Source organism: Salvelinus alpinus, chromosome 23 (genome assembly GCF_045679555.1).
Source record: "Salvelinus alpinus chromosome 23, SLU_Salpinus.1, whole genome shotgun sequence".
Lineage (NCBI taxonomy): Eukaryota > Metazoa > Chordata > Actinopteri > Salmoniformes > Salmonidae > Salvelinus > Salvelinus alpinus.
In genome coordinates this window covers 44,272,725-44,291,193 of record NC_092108.1, presented here as the reverse complement: position 1 = coordinate 44,291,193, position 18,469 = coordinate 44,272,725, and the positions used below count along the sequence as shown (strand labels likewise).

The window sequence follows — 18,469 nt, the reverse complement described above, 5'->3', positions numbered from 1 at the left end:
TTAAGGCCGGAGCTGTTAAATCACACGCTCCCACTTTGAATACAGAAAGAGCTGAACAAGACAACCACAACTGAAGGCTTAAATTAACCTTTTATAAAAAGCTACAGAATTGTAGACGCTTTGCTAAGTGGGACCAACCACAGCATAAGAGGATGATGAGGAGGCCCCCATGACATAGAAATTGAGATAGAAAGTCTGTCGACATACTCTATTATACATAGCTGGATGCCTAATCACAATGGGAGGCATTGATAACTATCAATTAAAGTGAAACTCCAGTCAAAAACTATCTGTTGGTATTAGTAGTTTCATTCTTTAAAAAATATCGTTTTTGAGTGGAGTTTTTTTTCTCCAGTTGGATGATAACTACATATAAACTGCATTTCGGTTCATTTCCCTGCTTTAGTGAAACAAATGGGTCTGGTGAGTTCTTTCCATAGCAGCTTTGAATTGTTCTTCGCATGAGAAAGAATTAGTTTCCCTGTAATTATGACCAAAACTGCTCTCGTTTTAGAAGAAAGGAAGAAATGGGAAGTACTGGTGCTGGTTCAGACTCCTAGGACTGAGTCAGGGCATTCCAGTATGGCAAAAAGAAAATCCTTAATCAAGTACAAACAGTCAGGAAGAGTTACAGTCATCAATAAAAAACCTATCATGCATAAAGCCAGACTAACTACAACCATCAATTTACACTGCATAGCAAATTGTGGGTCTCAATTTGAGAAAGGAAAATAAAGTTGTCTGAAAGTGGTCTCTTTAAATTGGCAATGGAATTTGCGCACAGTGAATTTCCGCCATTGACTCGCATATCGGACCTGATCTTTCATGATAGATGGAGAAACAGCTCAAAGCTATGAGTGAAATGTGCTGACATGACGTGAATGGAGTAAAACAAAACACTGGGAATGGATTGTGTTACAGTTAGACGCATTCAAATGAGTTGGAATATATCTAATGACTTATGAAAGACAGAAAAGAGCCCTGTACTATAAAAGAAACATTGGAATTCACTAGCGCCAGTAACTAGGTTTCCATCCAATTGGCGACAGATTTTCTTGCGAATATTTTTTTAAATGCATGAAGAAAGTATGCACATTTTCCCACCAGTGATGTGTTTCCAACAAACGGTCTTGTTGTGGATAAAAATCATTGCGTGATGACGTAGTACACACAAAATGTTTTTTTTTCACTTACGTTTTCATGTTTCCATAGCATTTACAACTATACCCATATTTTTGTCACAAAAACTGTTGCGTTAAATAGCAAATGTGCCTACTATGGTCTTGGCACGTTCGCTCTAGCCAACAGCTAGTCTGTGCGCGTGGCCTAGTATACATGATGAGAGTATCATGGATAGCCTAATATTTGTATTTGTCAAACGGCAGTCAAGCATCTATCATGTCACTAGATAAAATAAGAACCTAGATATTTATTGGAAAGGAGCATCAAGATCATTGTGCACTTTCACCACCCTATGAAGTTCCTCATAAGTTATTTAATTTCCTCTGTCGCCTAATAAACTGCATGGTTTCCTACGTCGTAGTGGGGGACCACACACATTGCACATGAAGGCGTTTCCACCGCCATTTCTCGCATAATTGATTTTACCGACACAAAAAGATCCCGCCATGTCGAATGAAGAAATGATCTGTCGGCATTTACATTTCTGTGACAAAACGTACTGTTTCCATCACAGCGGTCGTGATTTTTTGTTGTTAGTGCGATATGACTTTACTCGCATAAAAACTGTGGATGGAAACATGGTTAATGTAGACTGTACATTATTGTCCAGGCTTTTCCTGGATTAGAACGCACTTTCAATGGAGATTCTCCATTGAGCATGCTAGTTCTGGAAATCAACCCAAAGTTGAAATCAACCCAAAACCATACCTCCTTGAAAAGCCTCTCCGTCACTGAATCCATTGTTGTAGTAAGAGGAAAGAGTATGAACCAGACTCATCATCTCCTCCTGTAGCGAATTGACCTTGGGGTCTGGGTGCTCCAGGGCCTTGCCCCCCTCTGTTGCGGTCCCCCCACACAGACACCCCCACTGCTGTTCCAGGAGAACCTGGATCCTCTTCACGTGGAGGGCTGCCACAGGTTGCTCCATGCCACCTGGGGAGGCTTCTTTCTGCGGCATGTGCTCCATGGTTACTGCCAGGCCTGGTTCTCTGTCAAAGCGATGGAGCACCATTTCTGAATTGTGTTGACCAGCTTGGACCTCCATCATGGAAGAGCTAGCTGAAACCCAAATGTGATGATCTCCAAGGCCCTCGATCTGAGTGCCAGAGTTTTGTCTATTTGTTCCGATGGCCACTGCATTGGTCGACAAAGATTCTCCTTCATTAAACATTTCTCGACTGGACGCACCATGCGCACCTGCTAAAGACCACCTAGAATAAGTATCGGTCTCTTCATCATCTTGGTCCACTGGGACTCTCTCCGCTCTCACCCAGCCCCCAGTGTTTCTGGTGAGCTGCTTCATCCTCAATTCCTTCCTCCGGCCCTCCTCCTGCTGTTCTCTCAGCAGCAAGGTGGCGTTCTGGAGGTCCAAGCTGCTCTCATGAACCCTTTGCTCCAGCATGGCCACTTTGGCTTGCAGGGATGTCACTGTAAGAAGCTCGTCTAGGTCTGTGCTCGTCCTCCATTCGTGTGTCTGGTTAGAGTCGTCATCGCTGACATCGTTGTTGTGGGTGAAGAGATGACTTTCTTTCCTGGGTCTTTTGAGGTCAGAGGTCGCATAAGAGGGGTTTTTGGCCCCATTGACCGGGGTTTGGGATCTGGGTCGGGGATTCAGTCCAAGACGGAACCTCTCCCTCTCCTCCTGCAGGATGCAGATCTGTGCCTTGAGCTCCGGGATGACCCGGACCTCCTCCTCCAGCTCGCCAACGCGCTCCAGGGCTTCGGTGAGGCGGCGGAGGGTTCCAGAAAAGTCCTGGCTTGACCGAAAGTCGGATGAGCAGTCCAGGGAGTAGAAGCTGTCTTCTGTGGACATGTCCCTTCCTCCAAGACGGTCTCTGGAGCTTTGGAGACTGGCCGGGTTTTCAGTTGACTCGGAACCTTTCCTCAGCAGGACGGTGAGAGGCAGGCTGGAGGCCCGCAGGAGATTTGGCCTGATGTGCTCCCCCAAGGGCTGCTCATCAAAGGCTCGGATACTGGCCTCCATCTCAGCCACAGACTTATACCTTCCAGAGGAGGCTGACGACTTGCCATCATAAGCCCAGGAGCCATAGTGGGGGTCGGCTAGGCGAGACCTGGGGGCCAGAGCTCCAGTGGAGCCCCAGGGGGTAGGCCGATAGCCAAGCCCAGAGAGGTTGAGGTGTCTGGGGAGTGTGCTGGGCCTCTGCCCCTTGCTCCGGCGCTGGATGGGGACCCTCTTTATGGTGTGGCCCTTCTCGATGTCGTCAACGTACTTGAGGAAGTCCAGGTCCAGGTGGAAGCCATAGGGCGTCTCCACCGAGTACGGAGGAGGCTTCCCCTTCACCCTATTCTCTGGGGCTTTGGGCCCATTTCCTAAAAGAGTAATAGCAGTGTTTCAATACTTGTTGCCATAGTATTGACACATAATAAGCACTATAGTATGTGGATCATACCATAAACCATGTATTTAGGAATAATCTAACATACAGTTATAGATAACCAACAATAAAAAAAAGTTGCCAATTTTTGTTGATACATTTCATATGTTTTTAAAGGCTGTTACCATTTTGCTTGTCCATCATTTGCAGGCTTCAGCTGTGAGCATTGTTTGTTGGCACATGGTTGTTGGTAGTCTGAGTGCCAGTCTGAGTGTGTCTGCTCTCTTGCCAACTTCTACAGGTGTTGTGACTCTGTTCTTGTGGTGTAAATCAGGTGATTGCCTGGTAAGAGAGTGAAAACAGGACAAAGGAAGAGGTGAGAAATTGCTGATCAAAAGTCATTTTTGTACCTTAAGCATGTTAACCACAATTAATTTCTCCATGATTCAAAATAGGGAGATCACATCTAAGATCACATCTGAGTCGGAATAATTAGAACTCTTTAAAGAAAAGAAAGACTTGCAGTTTAAACTGAATTGACATTATACTGGTGAGAGCAGTGTGCAGGTCTTTAAAAAAAAGAAAGGTATCCATGATTAAATAGAAGTTATAAACTGGGTAGTTTGGGTCCTGGATGCTGATTGGCTGTAACAGCATTCCAGCCGTGTGTATATCAGACAATGTACCATGGGTATGACACAAAAATACTTCTTCACTGTTCTATTTATGTTGGTAACCGATTTATAATAGCAATAATGCACCTTGGGAGTTTGAGTATATGGCCAATATACCACTTTGCGTCGTGCCTATGAACAGCCCTTAGCCGTGGTATATTTAAGCTATGGAAATTACACACAATAATTGCTAATTACAAATGTAGTTATTACATAACCTTCTGTGACCTTCCAATACATCATTATTGCATTATGGCCCTACAGGTTTTGATACTGGTAGACTTGTGCTTAGGTTCTAGTATTTCCAAATGAAAATTCGCCCTAGGGTTTCCAGTAGACAGCTTATTATGAACGTGTGTCACTAGCCTTCACTTTAATCTCATTCATATATTATTTCTCTTTCTCTCTCACTCACACATCAGAGTGAACCCTCCCGGCTTGCATACAACAGCGGTGGACCTGATGTTCTCTTGATTATAGCCCTTCAGTCCAAATACAGATCTCAAAATAACTCCTAGACTGTTGAGACCAGTAGCCATGGAACCCAATACACTCCTACATATAAAAATAAATACAGACAGCCATTGTTCTGACTCATTTCTCTTCTACTCTCTCGGCCTCCCACTTTTCTCCCAGTGCTTTCTCTCAAGTTATTCTCTCTCTTCTCATATATTTCTCTCCTCTTACTTTGTCCCTTCTCTTCTCACCTTTCACTACCTTTCCTTATTCTACCTTCTCCCTCCTTATCCTACATTCTCCCTCCCTATCCTAACTTCTCCCTCCTTATCCTACCTTCTCCCTCCTTATCCTTCCTTATCCTACCTTCTCCCTCCTTATCCTTCCTTATCCTACCTTCTCCCTCCCTTTCCTACCTTCTCCCTCCCTATCCAACCTTCTCCCTCCTCCCTCCTTATCCTACCTTCTCCCTCCTTATCCTACCTCCTCCTTCCTTATCCTACCTTCTCCCTCCCTTTCCTACCTTCCCCCTCCTTATCCAACCTTCTCCCTCCTTATCCTACCTTCTCCCTCCTTATCCTACCTTCTCCCTCCTTATCCTACCTTCTCCCTCCTTATCCTACCTCCTCCTTCTTTATCCTACCTCCTCCTTCCTTATCCCACCTTCTCCCTCCCTTTCCTACCTTCTCCCTCCTTATCCTACCTTTTCCCTCCTTATCCTACCTTCTCCCCTATTGCCTCATCTCTCCCCATCTCTTATTTTACTTTTTCTCTTTCCTGACCATATACTGTATATCCCTCTCGCTCTTCTTTTACTCTCTTCCCTCTTCCCAAACTTCCCCTTCCCCCCTCCCCCTCTCTGTCTGTCCTCCCCCTCTCAAACCCTAACCCCCTCCCCCCATCTCCCCCTCTCAAACCCTAACCCCCTCTCCCTCTCTGTCTGTCCTCCCCCTCTCAAACCCTAACCCCCTCCCCCTCTCTGTCTGTCCTCCCCCATCTCCCCCTCTCAAACCCTAACCCCCTCCCTCTCGCTCCTGACCACCAGGCTCAGTGAGTGCTAGACTCTCTGGCCTCTTGGGGGACCACAGTGACAGCCACACGCAGCCACAGACCCAAACAATGTCAGCTATGCAGTAAACAGAAGAAAACACTGACTGAACAGCTCCGCTGGAAAAGTAGCTCAGCACACACACCCCGATTAAGCACAGTAACACACACACTGTACACATGCTCCATACATACAGAACATTCACAAAGATCACTCAAATACATGTGCATACTACAGTACAGTACATATCCTGTATCAATGGTATGTATTGACATTTACAGCTCTTGTTACACACATACAAGCACATGACCTGTGCCATGTAACCCACAACAATTCACACACCACCTGTGACTTGTTCTATTCCCCTAGCTACACACTGCTGGCACCAATTGCCCCGATATAAACAAATGAAAAAATTACAGTACGATGGTCGATAGAGATGATAGATACATTGTCCTGCCAGGCATTTTCACAGAGATGAGAGAGGTCTTTCAACACCTAACTAAGCTAAGCCTTGCCCGCAGCGCTGATATTTAGTCTGAAGACCTGGGGCCCGTGACAGCAGAGGGTACACTGTACATCATAGGACACGTGTATTCATGTTCAAAGTTGACTTTTGACAGAGTACTAATATCTTCAGTTGGGAAAGACAGTGACATGTTAGGAAGGAAAGAGAGGAGGCCCCTTTGCTTGTGGGAAATGTCAATCAAAACAGCCTGTCTTATGAGTTAGTGAAGTGTTCCCTGCAACACCCTAAAACCTCTGAGATGTTAAACTGTATGTACAGGTAACTACCAAAATACAGGAAACACCAACATAAAGTGTCTTAATAGGGCATTGGGCCACCACCAGCTTCAATGCACCTTGGCATAGATTCTACGAGTGTCTAGAACACTATTGGAGGGTTGCGACACCATTCTTCCAGGAGAAATTCCATAATTTGGTGTTTTGTTGATGGTGCTGGAAAACGCCATATCAGGCGCCGCTCCAGAATCTTCTATAAGTGTTCAATTGGGTTGAGATGTGGTGACTGAGACGGCCATGGCATATGGTTTATATTGTTTTCATGTTCATCAAACCATTCAGTGACCACTCGCGCCCTGTGGATGGGGGCATTGTCATTCTATGGGGCAAAGCCATGGTAGCCAAACTATTGGCCAAACTAACGACCTTCCCAGTATTTTTAAACATGACCCTAAGCATGATTGGATGTTGATTGCTTAATTAACTCAGGAACCACACGTGTTGAAGCATTCAATGCGTTAAATATACTTTGTAGCCCTCATTCACTTGAGTGTTTCCATTATTTTAGCAGTTACATGTAAAACTTTCGCTGTGGTGTAAAGCTATACTGACAAAAAGATAAACACAACATGCAACAATTTCAACGATTTTACTGAATTACAGTTCATATAAGGGTAATCAGTCAATTGAAATACATTCATTAGGCCGGGCTGGAGCCATGGGTGGGCCTGGGAGGGCATAGGCCCACCCACAGGGGAGCCAGGCCCAACCTGTCAGAATGAGTCTCCCCACAAAAGTCTTAATTACAGACAGTTTCATCAGCTGTCTGGGTGGCTGGTCTCAGACGATCCTACAGGTGAAGAAGGCGGATGTGGAGGTCCTCGGCTGGTGTGGTTACACGTGATCTGCGGTTGTAAGGCCGGTTGGACGTACTGACAAATGATCTAAAACAGCGTTGAAGGAGGCTTATGGTAGAGAAATTAACATTCAGTTCTCTGGCAACAGCTCTGGTGGACATTCCTGCTGTCAGCATGCCAATTGCACACTCCCTCAAAACTTGAGACATCTGTGGCTTTGTGTGGTGTGACATAAATACACATTTTAGAGTGGCCTTTTATTTTCCGCAGCACAAAGTGCACCTGTGTAAGGATCACGCTGTTTAATCAGCTTCTTGATATGCCACATCTGTCAGGTGGATGGATTATATTGGCAAAGGAGAAATGCTCACTAACAGGGATGTAAACAAATTTGTGCACAAAATTTGAAAGAAATAAGCTTTTTGTGCATATGGAACATTCCTGGGATCTTTTATTTCAGCTCATAAAACATGGGACCAACACTTTATATGTTGCGTTTACATTTTTGTTCAGTATACATACATAACTGTTACTATTGTAACGACCTTAACCCAAAACCTACAGATCTCGTCAAGAGGTTCAGACCTTGACAGTTGATGGACCTGGGTTTGAGTCCTGGACGGGGCTACCCCCAAATTTGCTGCATTGGTGTCAGAAGTGGAATGACGCCCGTGAGGGACTTATAGAGATGCATTGATACATGCTTTCCCGAAAAGAAGGGGGTGACATAGCGACCTTAAACGGGAATTTCACTTTGGCTCTGCCACGGCATACAGACATTACTATATAAACAACATTCTGTTTTTGTCATAAACATCACAATTATCCAAACCACAAGCTAGAACTAGCCCATTTTAATTTCACTGGTAGAATCGGGAAGTTTTGACTTCCTGTGTATTTGTCTGCTCATTGTGAACCACAAAGTCCGGCATTCATAGCGAATGCAGATACTACCCGCCAAGGTAGATGGGGTGTGCCCACAAATTCGGACTATGAGACTGTGTACTTCGAACGAACAACACATTTTTTGGGACAATACTTGTTATTCAGTAAAGTTTGTCATGCCTGTGTGGTGTTCTGTGCCTGGCTGTGCTAATTACAAACGCAAAAATGAGTTTTCTTTCAACGTTCTATCTTCCGGAGATTTTTATTCACGCTGTCAATCAATTTCGCCTATGCTATGGGAGTCACTGCTAGACTGGTAACCATCTTCAGCAGAGTAAACATGTTTGTTTGTTCATTCTATCTTTGACTGACGTAAGCTAGCTAATGTTAGCATATAAGAGTAGCTCAATCTGGTAGCCATCTATTCAATCAAATCAATCAATGCTATGGTAGTCACTGCTAGACTGGTAACTATCTTCAGCAGAGTAAACCATCTATTCAATCCAATCAATCAATCAAATGTATTTATAAAGCCCTTCTACATCAGCAGATGTCACAGTGCTATACAGAAACCCCAAACAGCAAGCATTGCAGATATTGAAGCACGGTGGCGAGGAAAAACTCCCTAGAAAGGCAGGAACCTAGGAAGAAACCTAGAGAGGAACCAGGCTCTGAGGGGTGGCCAGACCTCTTCTGGCTGTGCCGGGTGGAGATTATAAGAGTACATGACCATTTAAGGCCAGTTTATTCTTCAAGATTTTCAAAAGTTCATAGATTACTAGCAGGGTCAAATAATAATCACAGTGGTTGTAGAGGGTGCAACAGGGCAGTACCTCAGGAGTAAATGTCAGTTGGGATTTCATAGCTGATCATTCAGAGGTTGAGACATCAGGTGCGTTAAGAGAGAGAGATGAAAACAGAAGGTCCGGGACAAGGTAACACGTCCAGTGAACTGGTCTCAGGTTCCCTACCCGCAGGCAGAACAGTTGAAACTGGAGCAGCAGCACGACCAGGTGGACTGGGTCTGGAAAACACTCTGTTACTAAAAATATAATTGTCGATGTAGCTAACAATGATGAATGTGTAGAAATAATCAATGGTGGGTTCACAGCCAGTCTCAGCTGGATAGCAATCTTGCTGCCAATTTAGTGACGCTAGTTAGCTAACAGTAAGTAGACTATTGAAATGTCCATGTTAGCTATTGTAAACTAGCCAGTCTAATAGAGGTCAATACAATTAGTGGGGTGGTTAAATAGTGTATTGTTCTGTATTTTGTTGTAGGTGGTACAGAATCTGATTCCACCATCATGTGCTTCCAACCCCTAGCTCTGCACAAGGTGAAGGTCATTTCGGGTACACAAGCATGGGGGAACGGATACACCTTGTGGTTATGGAGCACAACAACATTATCGGACAGAAACCAGCAAGGGACACTGAAAGGTATAATATCAAGACTACAACAGTGACGACACAACCACATCATTCTTCTCTCTGCAGATTCTTAAAAAACTACACAAAGACAAAGGGCTACTATTGACAAGAATGATCTGTCATTGGTGGAAGTTTACAGACAATACTTTTGAGACAAGAAAGGGGGGGTTTGGTTGCGCAGGGTTGTGATTATACAGACTTTTCAAATCTTCTTTAGCCTCCCCCACCCCATTCACTTTGTTGACTGATCTTTCCTCTTAAAAGCAGCTCCCAATTTCCTTTCATTGCCTCTAAACAATACGCTAGTTGGTCCCATTCGGTTGACATCAACAAAGGCATGTTGCCCTACGTCCCTTCCACAAAAAAGTGTAAAATGCTAACACAACAACCGGAGTTGCAATCTACTGTAGAGATAGCCTGCAGAGTTCTGTCCTACCATCCAGGTCTATGTCCACACAGTTCGAGCTACTACTTTTAAAAATCCATCTCTCCAGAAATAAGTCTCTCACTGTTGCCGCTTGTTATAGACTCCCCTCAGCTCCCAGCTGTGCCCTGGACACCATATGTGAATTGACTGCCCCCATCTATCGCCAGAGTTCGTACTGTTAGGTAACCTAAACTGGGATATGCTTAACACCCCGGCCGTCCTACAATCTAAGCAAGATGCCCTCAATCTCACACAAATTAACAAGGAACCTACCAGGTACAACCCCAAATCCGTAAACATGGGCAACCTCTTAGATATCATCCTGACCAACTTGCCCTCTAAATACACATCTGCTGTTTTCAACCTGGATCTCAGCGATCACCGCCTCATTGCCTGCGTCCGTTATGGGTCCGCGGTCAAACGACCACCCCTCATCACTGTCAAATGCTCCCTAAAACACTTCTGCGATTAGGCCTTTCTAATCGACCTGGCCCGGGTATCCTGGAAGGATATTGACCACATCCCGTCAGTAGAGGATGCCTGGTTCTTCAAAAGTGCCTTCCTCACCATCTTAAATAAGCATTCCCTTTCAAAAAATGTAGAACTAAGAACAAATATAGCCCTTGGTTCACTCCAGACTTGACTGCCCTTGACCAGCACAAAAACATCCTGTGGCGCACTGCACTAGCTTCGAAAACTCCCCACGATATGCAACTTTTCAGGGAAGTCAGGAACCAATATACACAGTCAGTTAGGAAAGCAAAGGCTAGCTTTTTTAAACAGAAATTTGCATCCTGCAGCACTAATTCCAAAAAGTTTTGGGACACTGTTAAGTCCATGGAGAATAAGAGCTCCTCCTCTCAGCAAGGAAAGGCTAGGAAACACTCACCACCGATAAATCCACGACAATCCATAATCGAGAATTTCAATAAGCATTTCTCTACGGCTGGCCACGCTTTCCACCTGGCTACCCCAACCCCAGCCAACCGCTCTGCACCCCCGGCAGCAACTGGCCCAACCCCCCCCCCCCTGCTTCTCCTTCACCCAAATCCAGACAGCTGATGTCCTGAAAGAGCTGCAGAATCTGGATAACAACAAATCAGCTGGGCTAGACAATCTGGACCCTCTCTTCCTAAAATTATCCCCCGCCATTGTCGCAACCCCTATTACTAGTCTGTTCAACCTCTCTTTTGTATCGTCTGAGATTCCTAAAGATTGGAAAGCGGCCGCGGTCATCCCCCTCTTCAAAGAGGGAGACACTCTAGACCCAAACTGTTGCAGACCTATATCCATCCTGCCCTGCCTTTCTAAAGTCTTTGAAAGCCAAGTTAACAAACAGATCACCGACCATCTCGAATCCCACCTTACATTCTCCGCTATGCAATCCGGTTTCCGAGCTGGTCACGGGTGCACCTCAGCCACGCTCAAGGTCCTAAACGATATCATACCACCATCGATAAAAAAACAATACTGTGCAGCCAAGGCTTTCGACTTTGTCAATCACGGCATTCTTATCGGCAGACTCAACAGCCTTGGTTTCTCTAATGACTGCCTTGCCTGGTTCACTAACTACTTCTCAGATAGAGTTCAGTGTTTCAAATCGGAGGGCCTGTTCTCCAGACCTCTGGCAGTCTCTATAGGGGTGCCACAGGGTTCAATTCCCGTGCCGACTCTTTTCTCTGTATATATCTATGATGTCGCTCTTGCTGCGGGTGATTCTTTATCCACATCTATGCAGACAACACCATTCTGTATACATCTGGCCCTTCTTTGGACACTGTGTTAACAAACCTCCAGACGAGCTTCAATGCCATACAACACTCCTTCCGTGGCCTCCAACTGCTCTTAAATGCTAGTAAAACTAAATGCATGCTCTTTAACCGATCGCTGCCCACTAACACCCGCCCGCCTAACATCAATACTCTGGACGATTCTGACTTAGAATATGTGGACAACTATAAATACCTAGGTGTCTGGCTAGACTGTAAACTCTCCTTCCAGACTCATATTAAGCATCTCCAATCCAAAATTAAATCTAGAATCAGCTTCCTATTTCTCAACAAAGCCTACTTCACTCATGCTGCCAAACACACCCTCGTAAAACTGACTATCCTGCCAATCCTTGACTTCGGCAATGTCATTTACAAAATAGCCTCCAACACTACTCAGCAAATTGGACGCAGTCTATCACAGTGCCATCCGTTTTGTCACCAAAGCCCCATATACTACCCACCATTGCGACCTGTATGCTCTCGTTGGCTGGTCCTCGCTACATATTCGTCACCAAACCCACTGGCTCCAGGTCATCTATAAGTCTTTGCTAGATAAAGCTCCTCCTTGTCAGCTCACTGGTCACCATAGCAACACCCACCCGTAGCAAGCGCTCTAGCAGGTATATTTCACTGGTCATCCCCAAAGCCAACACCTACTTTGGCCGCCATTCCTTCCAGTTCTCTGCTGCCAATGACTGGAAAGATTTGCAAAAATCACTGAAGCTGGAGACCCATATCTCCCTCACTAACTTTAAGCATCAGCTGTCAGAGCAGCTTACCGATCACTGCACCTGTACACACCCGATCTGTAAATAGCACACCCAATTACCTCATCCCCATATTGTTATTATTTTTTCCCCCCTATTTTGCACCCCAGTATCTCTACTTGCACATCATCATCTATCACTCCAGTATTAATGCTAAATTGTAATTATTTCACCACTATGGCCTTTTTATTGCCTTACCTCCCTAAACTTATCACATTTGCACACACTGTACATAAATTATTCTATTGTGTTTTGACTGTACGGTTGTTTATCCCATGTGTAACTCTGTGTTGTTGTTTTTGTCGCACTGCTTTGCTTTATCTTGGCCAGGTCGCAGTTGTAAATGATAACTTGTTCTCAACTGGCCTACCTGGTTAAATAAAGGTGATTTTTTGTGTCCATACTTTATGCTACCATGGGGCACAACGTTGACATCAGAAAACCGCTCGCCCACACGACGCCATACACGCTGTCTACCAAGTCGGTTACGACGCCGAACTGCAGTCAGGTCAAGACCCTGGTGAGGATGACAAGCACACACATGAGCTTCCCTGAGATGGTTTCTGACAGTTTGTGCAGAAATTACACAGGCAGCCCAATTCTGTTTTGTTTTTTTCACTAATTGGTCGTGACCAATCAGATCAGTTCTGAAAAAGATCTGATGTGATTAAGACCACTTAGTGGGAAAAATATCAGAATTGGGCTGCTTGTGTAAATGCAGCTAGTATGGCTGAGTCAAAATCTCAAATAGAGGGGAGTGTACACTTTTTAGCGCTAACTCAAGAGAACTGGGTATTCAACAAGAATGTTATATGATAAAAGTAACATACCAAATAAATTGTATGAACAGTGAGGTACTGTTCAGTGTGTCCGAGTGTGTCTCAGGTGTAGACACACACAAGTGCAGAGAAATGTAGCTACAGATTGTTACACAAGACATTGTGATTTACTCAAAGATTTTTGTCGCCATCTTGTCTATTTCAAGTCTTCTCTCATTGATCAAGACAAGTGGGTGTCAACCCCAAAGTGTTGCATGTCTTGATGACACAGACCTGTCTCGATAAATGAGAGAAGACTTGAAATAGACAAGATGGCAGCGTGGCACATTTTCTAAATACAACAGTAAATTGTTGTATTGTTGTTTCTCCTCACTGTTTGCTAGTAAACTTATCTAGCTAGCTTGATATACAATACTTGTTATTTACATCTGTTTAGATTTTTTTTAATTGTACCTTTATTTAACTAGGCAAGTCAGTTAATTACAAATTCTTATTTACAATGTCCTGACAATGCTGGGCCATTGTGCGCCGCTCTATAGGAATCCCAATCACGGCCGGATGTGATACAGCCTGGTAACGTTTGCTGGTAAACCTAGGTTTAGTTGGCTGGTTTTAATGTTGTAGCTTGCTGTAGCCATATCTACAACTAAAAAGAGAAGAGGTTTTACAATCAAGATACAAAATATCTCCAATTGTAAATATCTTCTATTTTTAGTCATAGATATAGCTTTAGCTAGCTACATAGCCAAGTTAGCAAACAGAAAAATTATTTGATTTCTCCCCACTGCAACACAGTAGTATGTCAGCCAGCAATACAGTATGGGTTTCAGTAGATAAACTACATTTTGCTAGCTAGCTAGGTGGCTTGCAGGAAAAATAACTTAGCTAGGCACCGTATTTGTCATCTGCTCTCTTGGTGCTGGCATTAGCTGTAGCTAAACGTTAGCTAGCCAACTCTTTGTTTAGAATCCTCTTCCCTATATTCCGGTTGAAACATGTATGGTTGAATGTCACCATGTAGCTAATAGAACATCACAAAGTGCTCCATGCTCGAATTCATGTTGATAAGAGGAATCACTTGAAGCCATTCCGTCTGGACAGTTCTTTCAGTTTTGCCCAAAGGATTGTTGTTGTTAGTGTTGGCCTCCTTTTTTAAAAACGCCTTGTGGGAGGGACAGGGGCCAGAATACAAATCAGTGAGATGAAACATCTCGCTGTCCTAGAAATGCCTCGGACATGATGAAAACAAGCCCAGATTCCCCCATGGTGAAATCGCCCTTTAACCCAACACCTAGCAACCTCAATAAGGGGTTCAAACCTCTTGGCTTAACGGTACGCTGCCCCCTGAATTGTCCACACTATGGTGTATAGCTACATACAACACTTTAACTGTGGTGTATTGCTATAGACATAACCATAACTTTTACTGTCGTGTACATGTACCCGGCAGGATATGAACCCAGGACTGCCACAGGAGAAACCAACGTCTTGACCATTAGACCAAAATGAAATTCTCCCTAGGGCAAAGGGCCGACACTGATTTTTAAGTCGCAGGTGGGCTACCTCATCACGTGATCATGAGCAACCATGACCAACTCATGTCCGTTACACATAGCTAGACATTCCAACGTTGAGTCACATCAACACTACAGCAGCTGTTGCTATGATCATCTCAATCTCTCAACGGCATCATGATAAAACAGGCAGGCATTGATAAGCGTTGTGTTAATTGCTCTTGAGATTGAACTCCATAGTGCAAACACAGTACCTGATTGGTTTACATTCATTTTAATAGGGTATCAGTGGGTACGTTTATGGTAATTTTGAGACGGACAGAGAGACAGCTAGACACTCACTCCTTCACTCACTCACTCACACACACTTATTCCCCACCGGCTCACCACAGAGGATAGAATATAGCACAATCGGTTACAGTCCTACCCTAAACCTCTCCACATTTCCATGGCACACATTTTAATTGTCACTGCTTAGAGCGACTGGCCTACCTCACAGGAAACTCATTTGGGAGAAACAAAAGGAAAAATATTCACTTTCCCCACATAAGCCCCATCCAACTGTAACCTAGAGTAAGCTACCTCAAATATATGAACTTCAGTACTTTTAGCCTGATCCCAGATCTGTTTGTTACCTTGTCAAGTTTTATGGACCATAGCAGCACAAGCAGATCTGAGACCAGGTTAGAGTACTTAGAGCTTTCACTATGTTCATATTTTCGGGACTTTTCCAGATCAAGGCACCCTTATTATCCTCCTAAAGCCCTTTTCCCATTTTAAAGGTCTTAGAAGAAGGAAGTGTCAATATTTTGTTCGACAGACATTTTGCGGCCAATTTCAGGGCTTTGTTTCTTCCTGTTCCCACCACTGCCCTGTCCTGGGGATAAATGTAGCCTTCTTCCTCACACAGCCTCCTCACATCATTATAAACTTTGCAATCCAAACATCTCCGTCCACAGCATTCTTGACTACAAACGACAAATTAAATTTGAACACATGACACTTAAAACGGGAGCCTCACTAAGAAGACATTTTTTAAATCATTGAGGCCTCAAGAAGATATGTTCTAAAACATTGAGGCCTCTGCTGCAGAATATCACATTTTAGATATTAGTTTGGGCACATACTCACATTGTTTTGGATTGATGTTCCTGGAACACCTCGAAGTTAGCCTGGTCCCAGATCTATTTGTGCTGTCCTGGCAACACCTATCTATGTGACAATGACCATAATTGGCAAGCACAAACACATCTGGGACCAGGCTACCTTGACGTTGCTACACTTAAACAAAGAGTTCAGAGTTTTCAGCCTTGGGAATTGGGCTTTGATATAAGCTTTGTGAAGAATGTTGTAGAAAATATACCGCTGTCATGAACATGAAGACTACCAATTTTTTCAGCTGTTCCTGGACTGATTATTCTGCTAAGATCAGATGATTCTCTCTCTCTCTCTCGTCAACGTGTATGCTGCTTATTTGCGATGCACTTTTTCCCAAACCCAAAGTGCTACTCACAATGTGCTGCGGACTCGAGAATGGCTCTGGCCGACAGTAGTGCACTATATAGGGAATACAGTGCCATTTGGGACACACTCTACAACTGGAGGGGGCAGTGACTTGGATGAATTGGATATCCTATGGCATCCTGTGGGCCCTTCTCAAGTTCTCAATAACCATTTACATGTATGTGTACAGCATGTGTCTGTCTTTAACTCTCTCTCTCTCTCTCTCTCTCTCTCTCTCTCTCTCTCTCTCTCTCTCTCTCTCTCTCTCTCTCTCTCTCTCTCTCTCTCTCTCTCTCTCTCTCTCTCTCTCTCTCTCTCTCTCTCTCTCTCTCTCTCTCTCTCTCTCTCTCTCTCTCTCTCTCTCTCTCTCTCTCTCTCTCTCTCTCTCTCTCTCTCTCTCTCTCTCTCTCCGTGTTCTGTTCTTTAAAAAAGGGATATTTTCTTCCTCCAGTATGGACATGCTGACTGTGTGGGTTTTCCAGCCCATAACCTCATTCCTTGTCTTCTATTTGGACTTGGTTTCAGAAACTAAAGCCAACTTCTATGACTCCCAACTCCCTCCACCTAACCCCTCTCTCTCTCTCCTCCCAACTCTCTCTCTCTCTCTTTCTGTGTCTTTCTCTCGCACACACTTTCTCTCTATCGCTCCATCCAGTTTGTTCTGTCCTGGTGTCTCTCCAACAGCAACAGGGTCTCAATCTCCGCTCCGTGTGCAGGACATAAGTCCATAGGATAAAAGCTGCCCGTGGGGCTTTCACGCAGGGAGGGAAAAACAGCATGGTTTTTTAAATGCTTGGGCCAAAACAGATAGTGTGAGTGAGTGAGTGAGTGAGTGAGTGAGTGAGTGAGTGAGTGAGTGAGTGAGTGAGTGAGTGAGTGAGTGAGTGAGTGAGTGAGTGAATGAGTGAGTGAGTGAGTTTATATGTGTGTGTGTGAGGGGTTGAGAGGTAATGTATGTGTGATAGACAATCAATTTTTAGAGGTCACACTCTTGGGAAAAAAAAGGTGGTCTCTCGAACCTTAAAGGGTTATTTGGCTGTCCCAATAGGAGAACCCTTTGAAGAACCTTTTTTGGCTCCAGTAGAACCCTTTTGGGTTCAAAATAGAACCATTTCCACAGAGGGTTCTAATTGGAAACCAAAAAGGGTTTTCTTATGGGGACAGCTGAGGACCCCTTTTTTTCTAAGAGTGCAGATGTCTATCAGATGGTCATTAAGTGCACCAAATCCAACCTGTATGCCTGATTCGTTCAGACTACTAAATAACACTTTCCTATCTATTCAGTTCTAAGATTAAAACGACCCATTCTTATTTGAATGACCAACTTTTACCCACGGACAATAACAGTACATTCAACTAGCAGAGAAATAGAAGAAAAAGGAACTTTCTCTTACCTTTAACAATTCTGGTGTTCTCCACTGTAACCTGATGTGAGTGTGTCAGAGTATCCACTCCAGTCTGAGTTCCAGTACTTCTCCAGTCACTTCTCTCTCATCTCAGCCCTGCCTGTCTGTCTCTCTCCTAGAAGGAGGTACCATCAGGGAGAGTGGGATGCCGTGGCTGCTTGGCAAATACCTCTTTGGAATCCTCTCATAGCACAAGCGGTGTTGTTGTTGTGTGTAAAGAGCAGTGGGGAGGGGTTTCAGAGCATGACTTTCTCCCTCTGTCCAATGAGACTGCGGGTGGGGGCCCACACAGAGCGGCCACACCCATCTCATAGGATATCGACCAATAGGAGCATGCAGGTGGGGCCCCTTACTCAAAGCAGCTCACCCCACACCCTGGCAGCTGGTAGTGGGTTTTCAAAATAAACTCCCCTCGGTTTTCAGTGAGGGTACTGTGTGCAGTGTTCCCTCAAAACACACAGACACACAGTTATTTTTTAACTCAAGTAATGCCACTTTTATGCATGAAAATAGTCACACAACACGCACCACACACACAGTTATTTTTTAACTCAAGTAATGCCACTTTTGTGCATGAAAATAGTCACACAACACGCACCACACACACACAGTTATTTTTTAACTCAAGTAATGCCACTTTTGTGCATGAAAATACTCACACACCACACACACACAGTTCTTTTTTAAC

The 18,469-nt window shown here is 44.3% G+C and overlaps 1 protein-coding gene across 1 annotated transcript in view; it reads right to left on the bottom strand.

Annotated features, from left to right (window-relative positions):
• LOC139551131 (KN motif and ankyrin repeat domain-containing protein 4-like) overlaps positions 1–17,979 on the bottom strand; it is a 28,521-nt gene extending 10,542 nt beyond the window's left edge. The window contains exons 1-3 of the mRNA XM_071362541.1: positions 17,770–17,979; positions 3,704–3,860; positions 1,891–3,513 (exon numbers count right to left, since the gene is read on the bottom strand). Coding sequence (XP_071218642.1) covers positions 1,891–3,513; positions 3,704–3,722 — 1,642 coding nt within the window. The 5' untranslated portion in view covers positions 3,723–3,860; positions 17,770–17,979. The remainder of the gene's footprint in view (positions 1–1,890; positions 3,514–3,703; positions 3,861–17,769) is intronic.
• Positions 17,980–18,469: the final 490 nt, after the last annotated feature.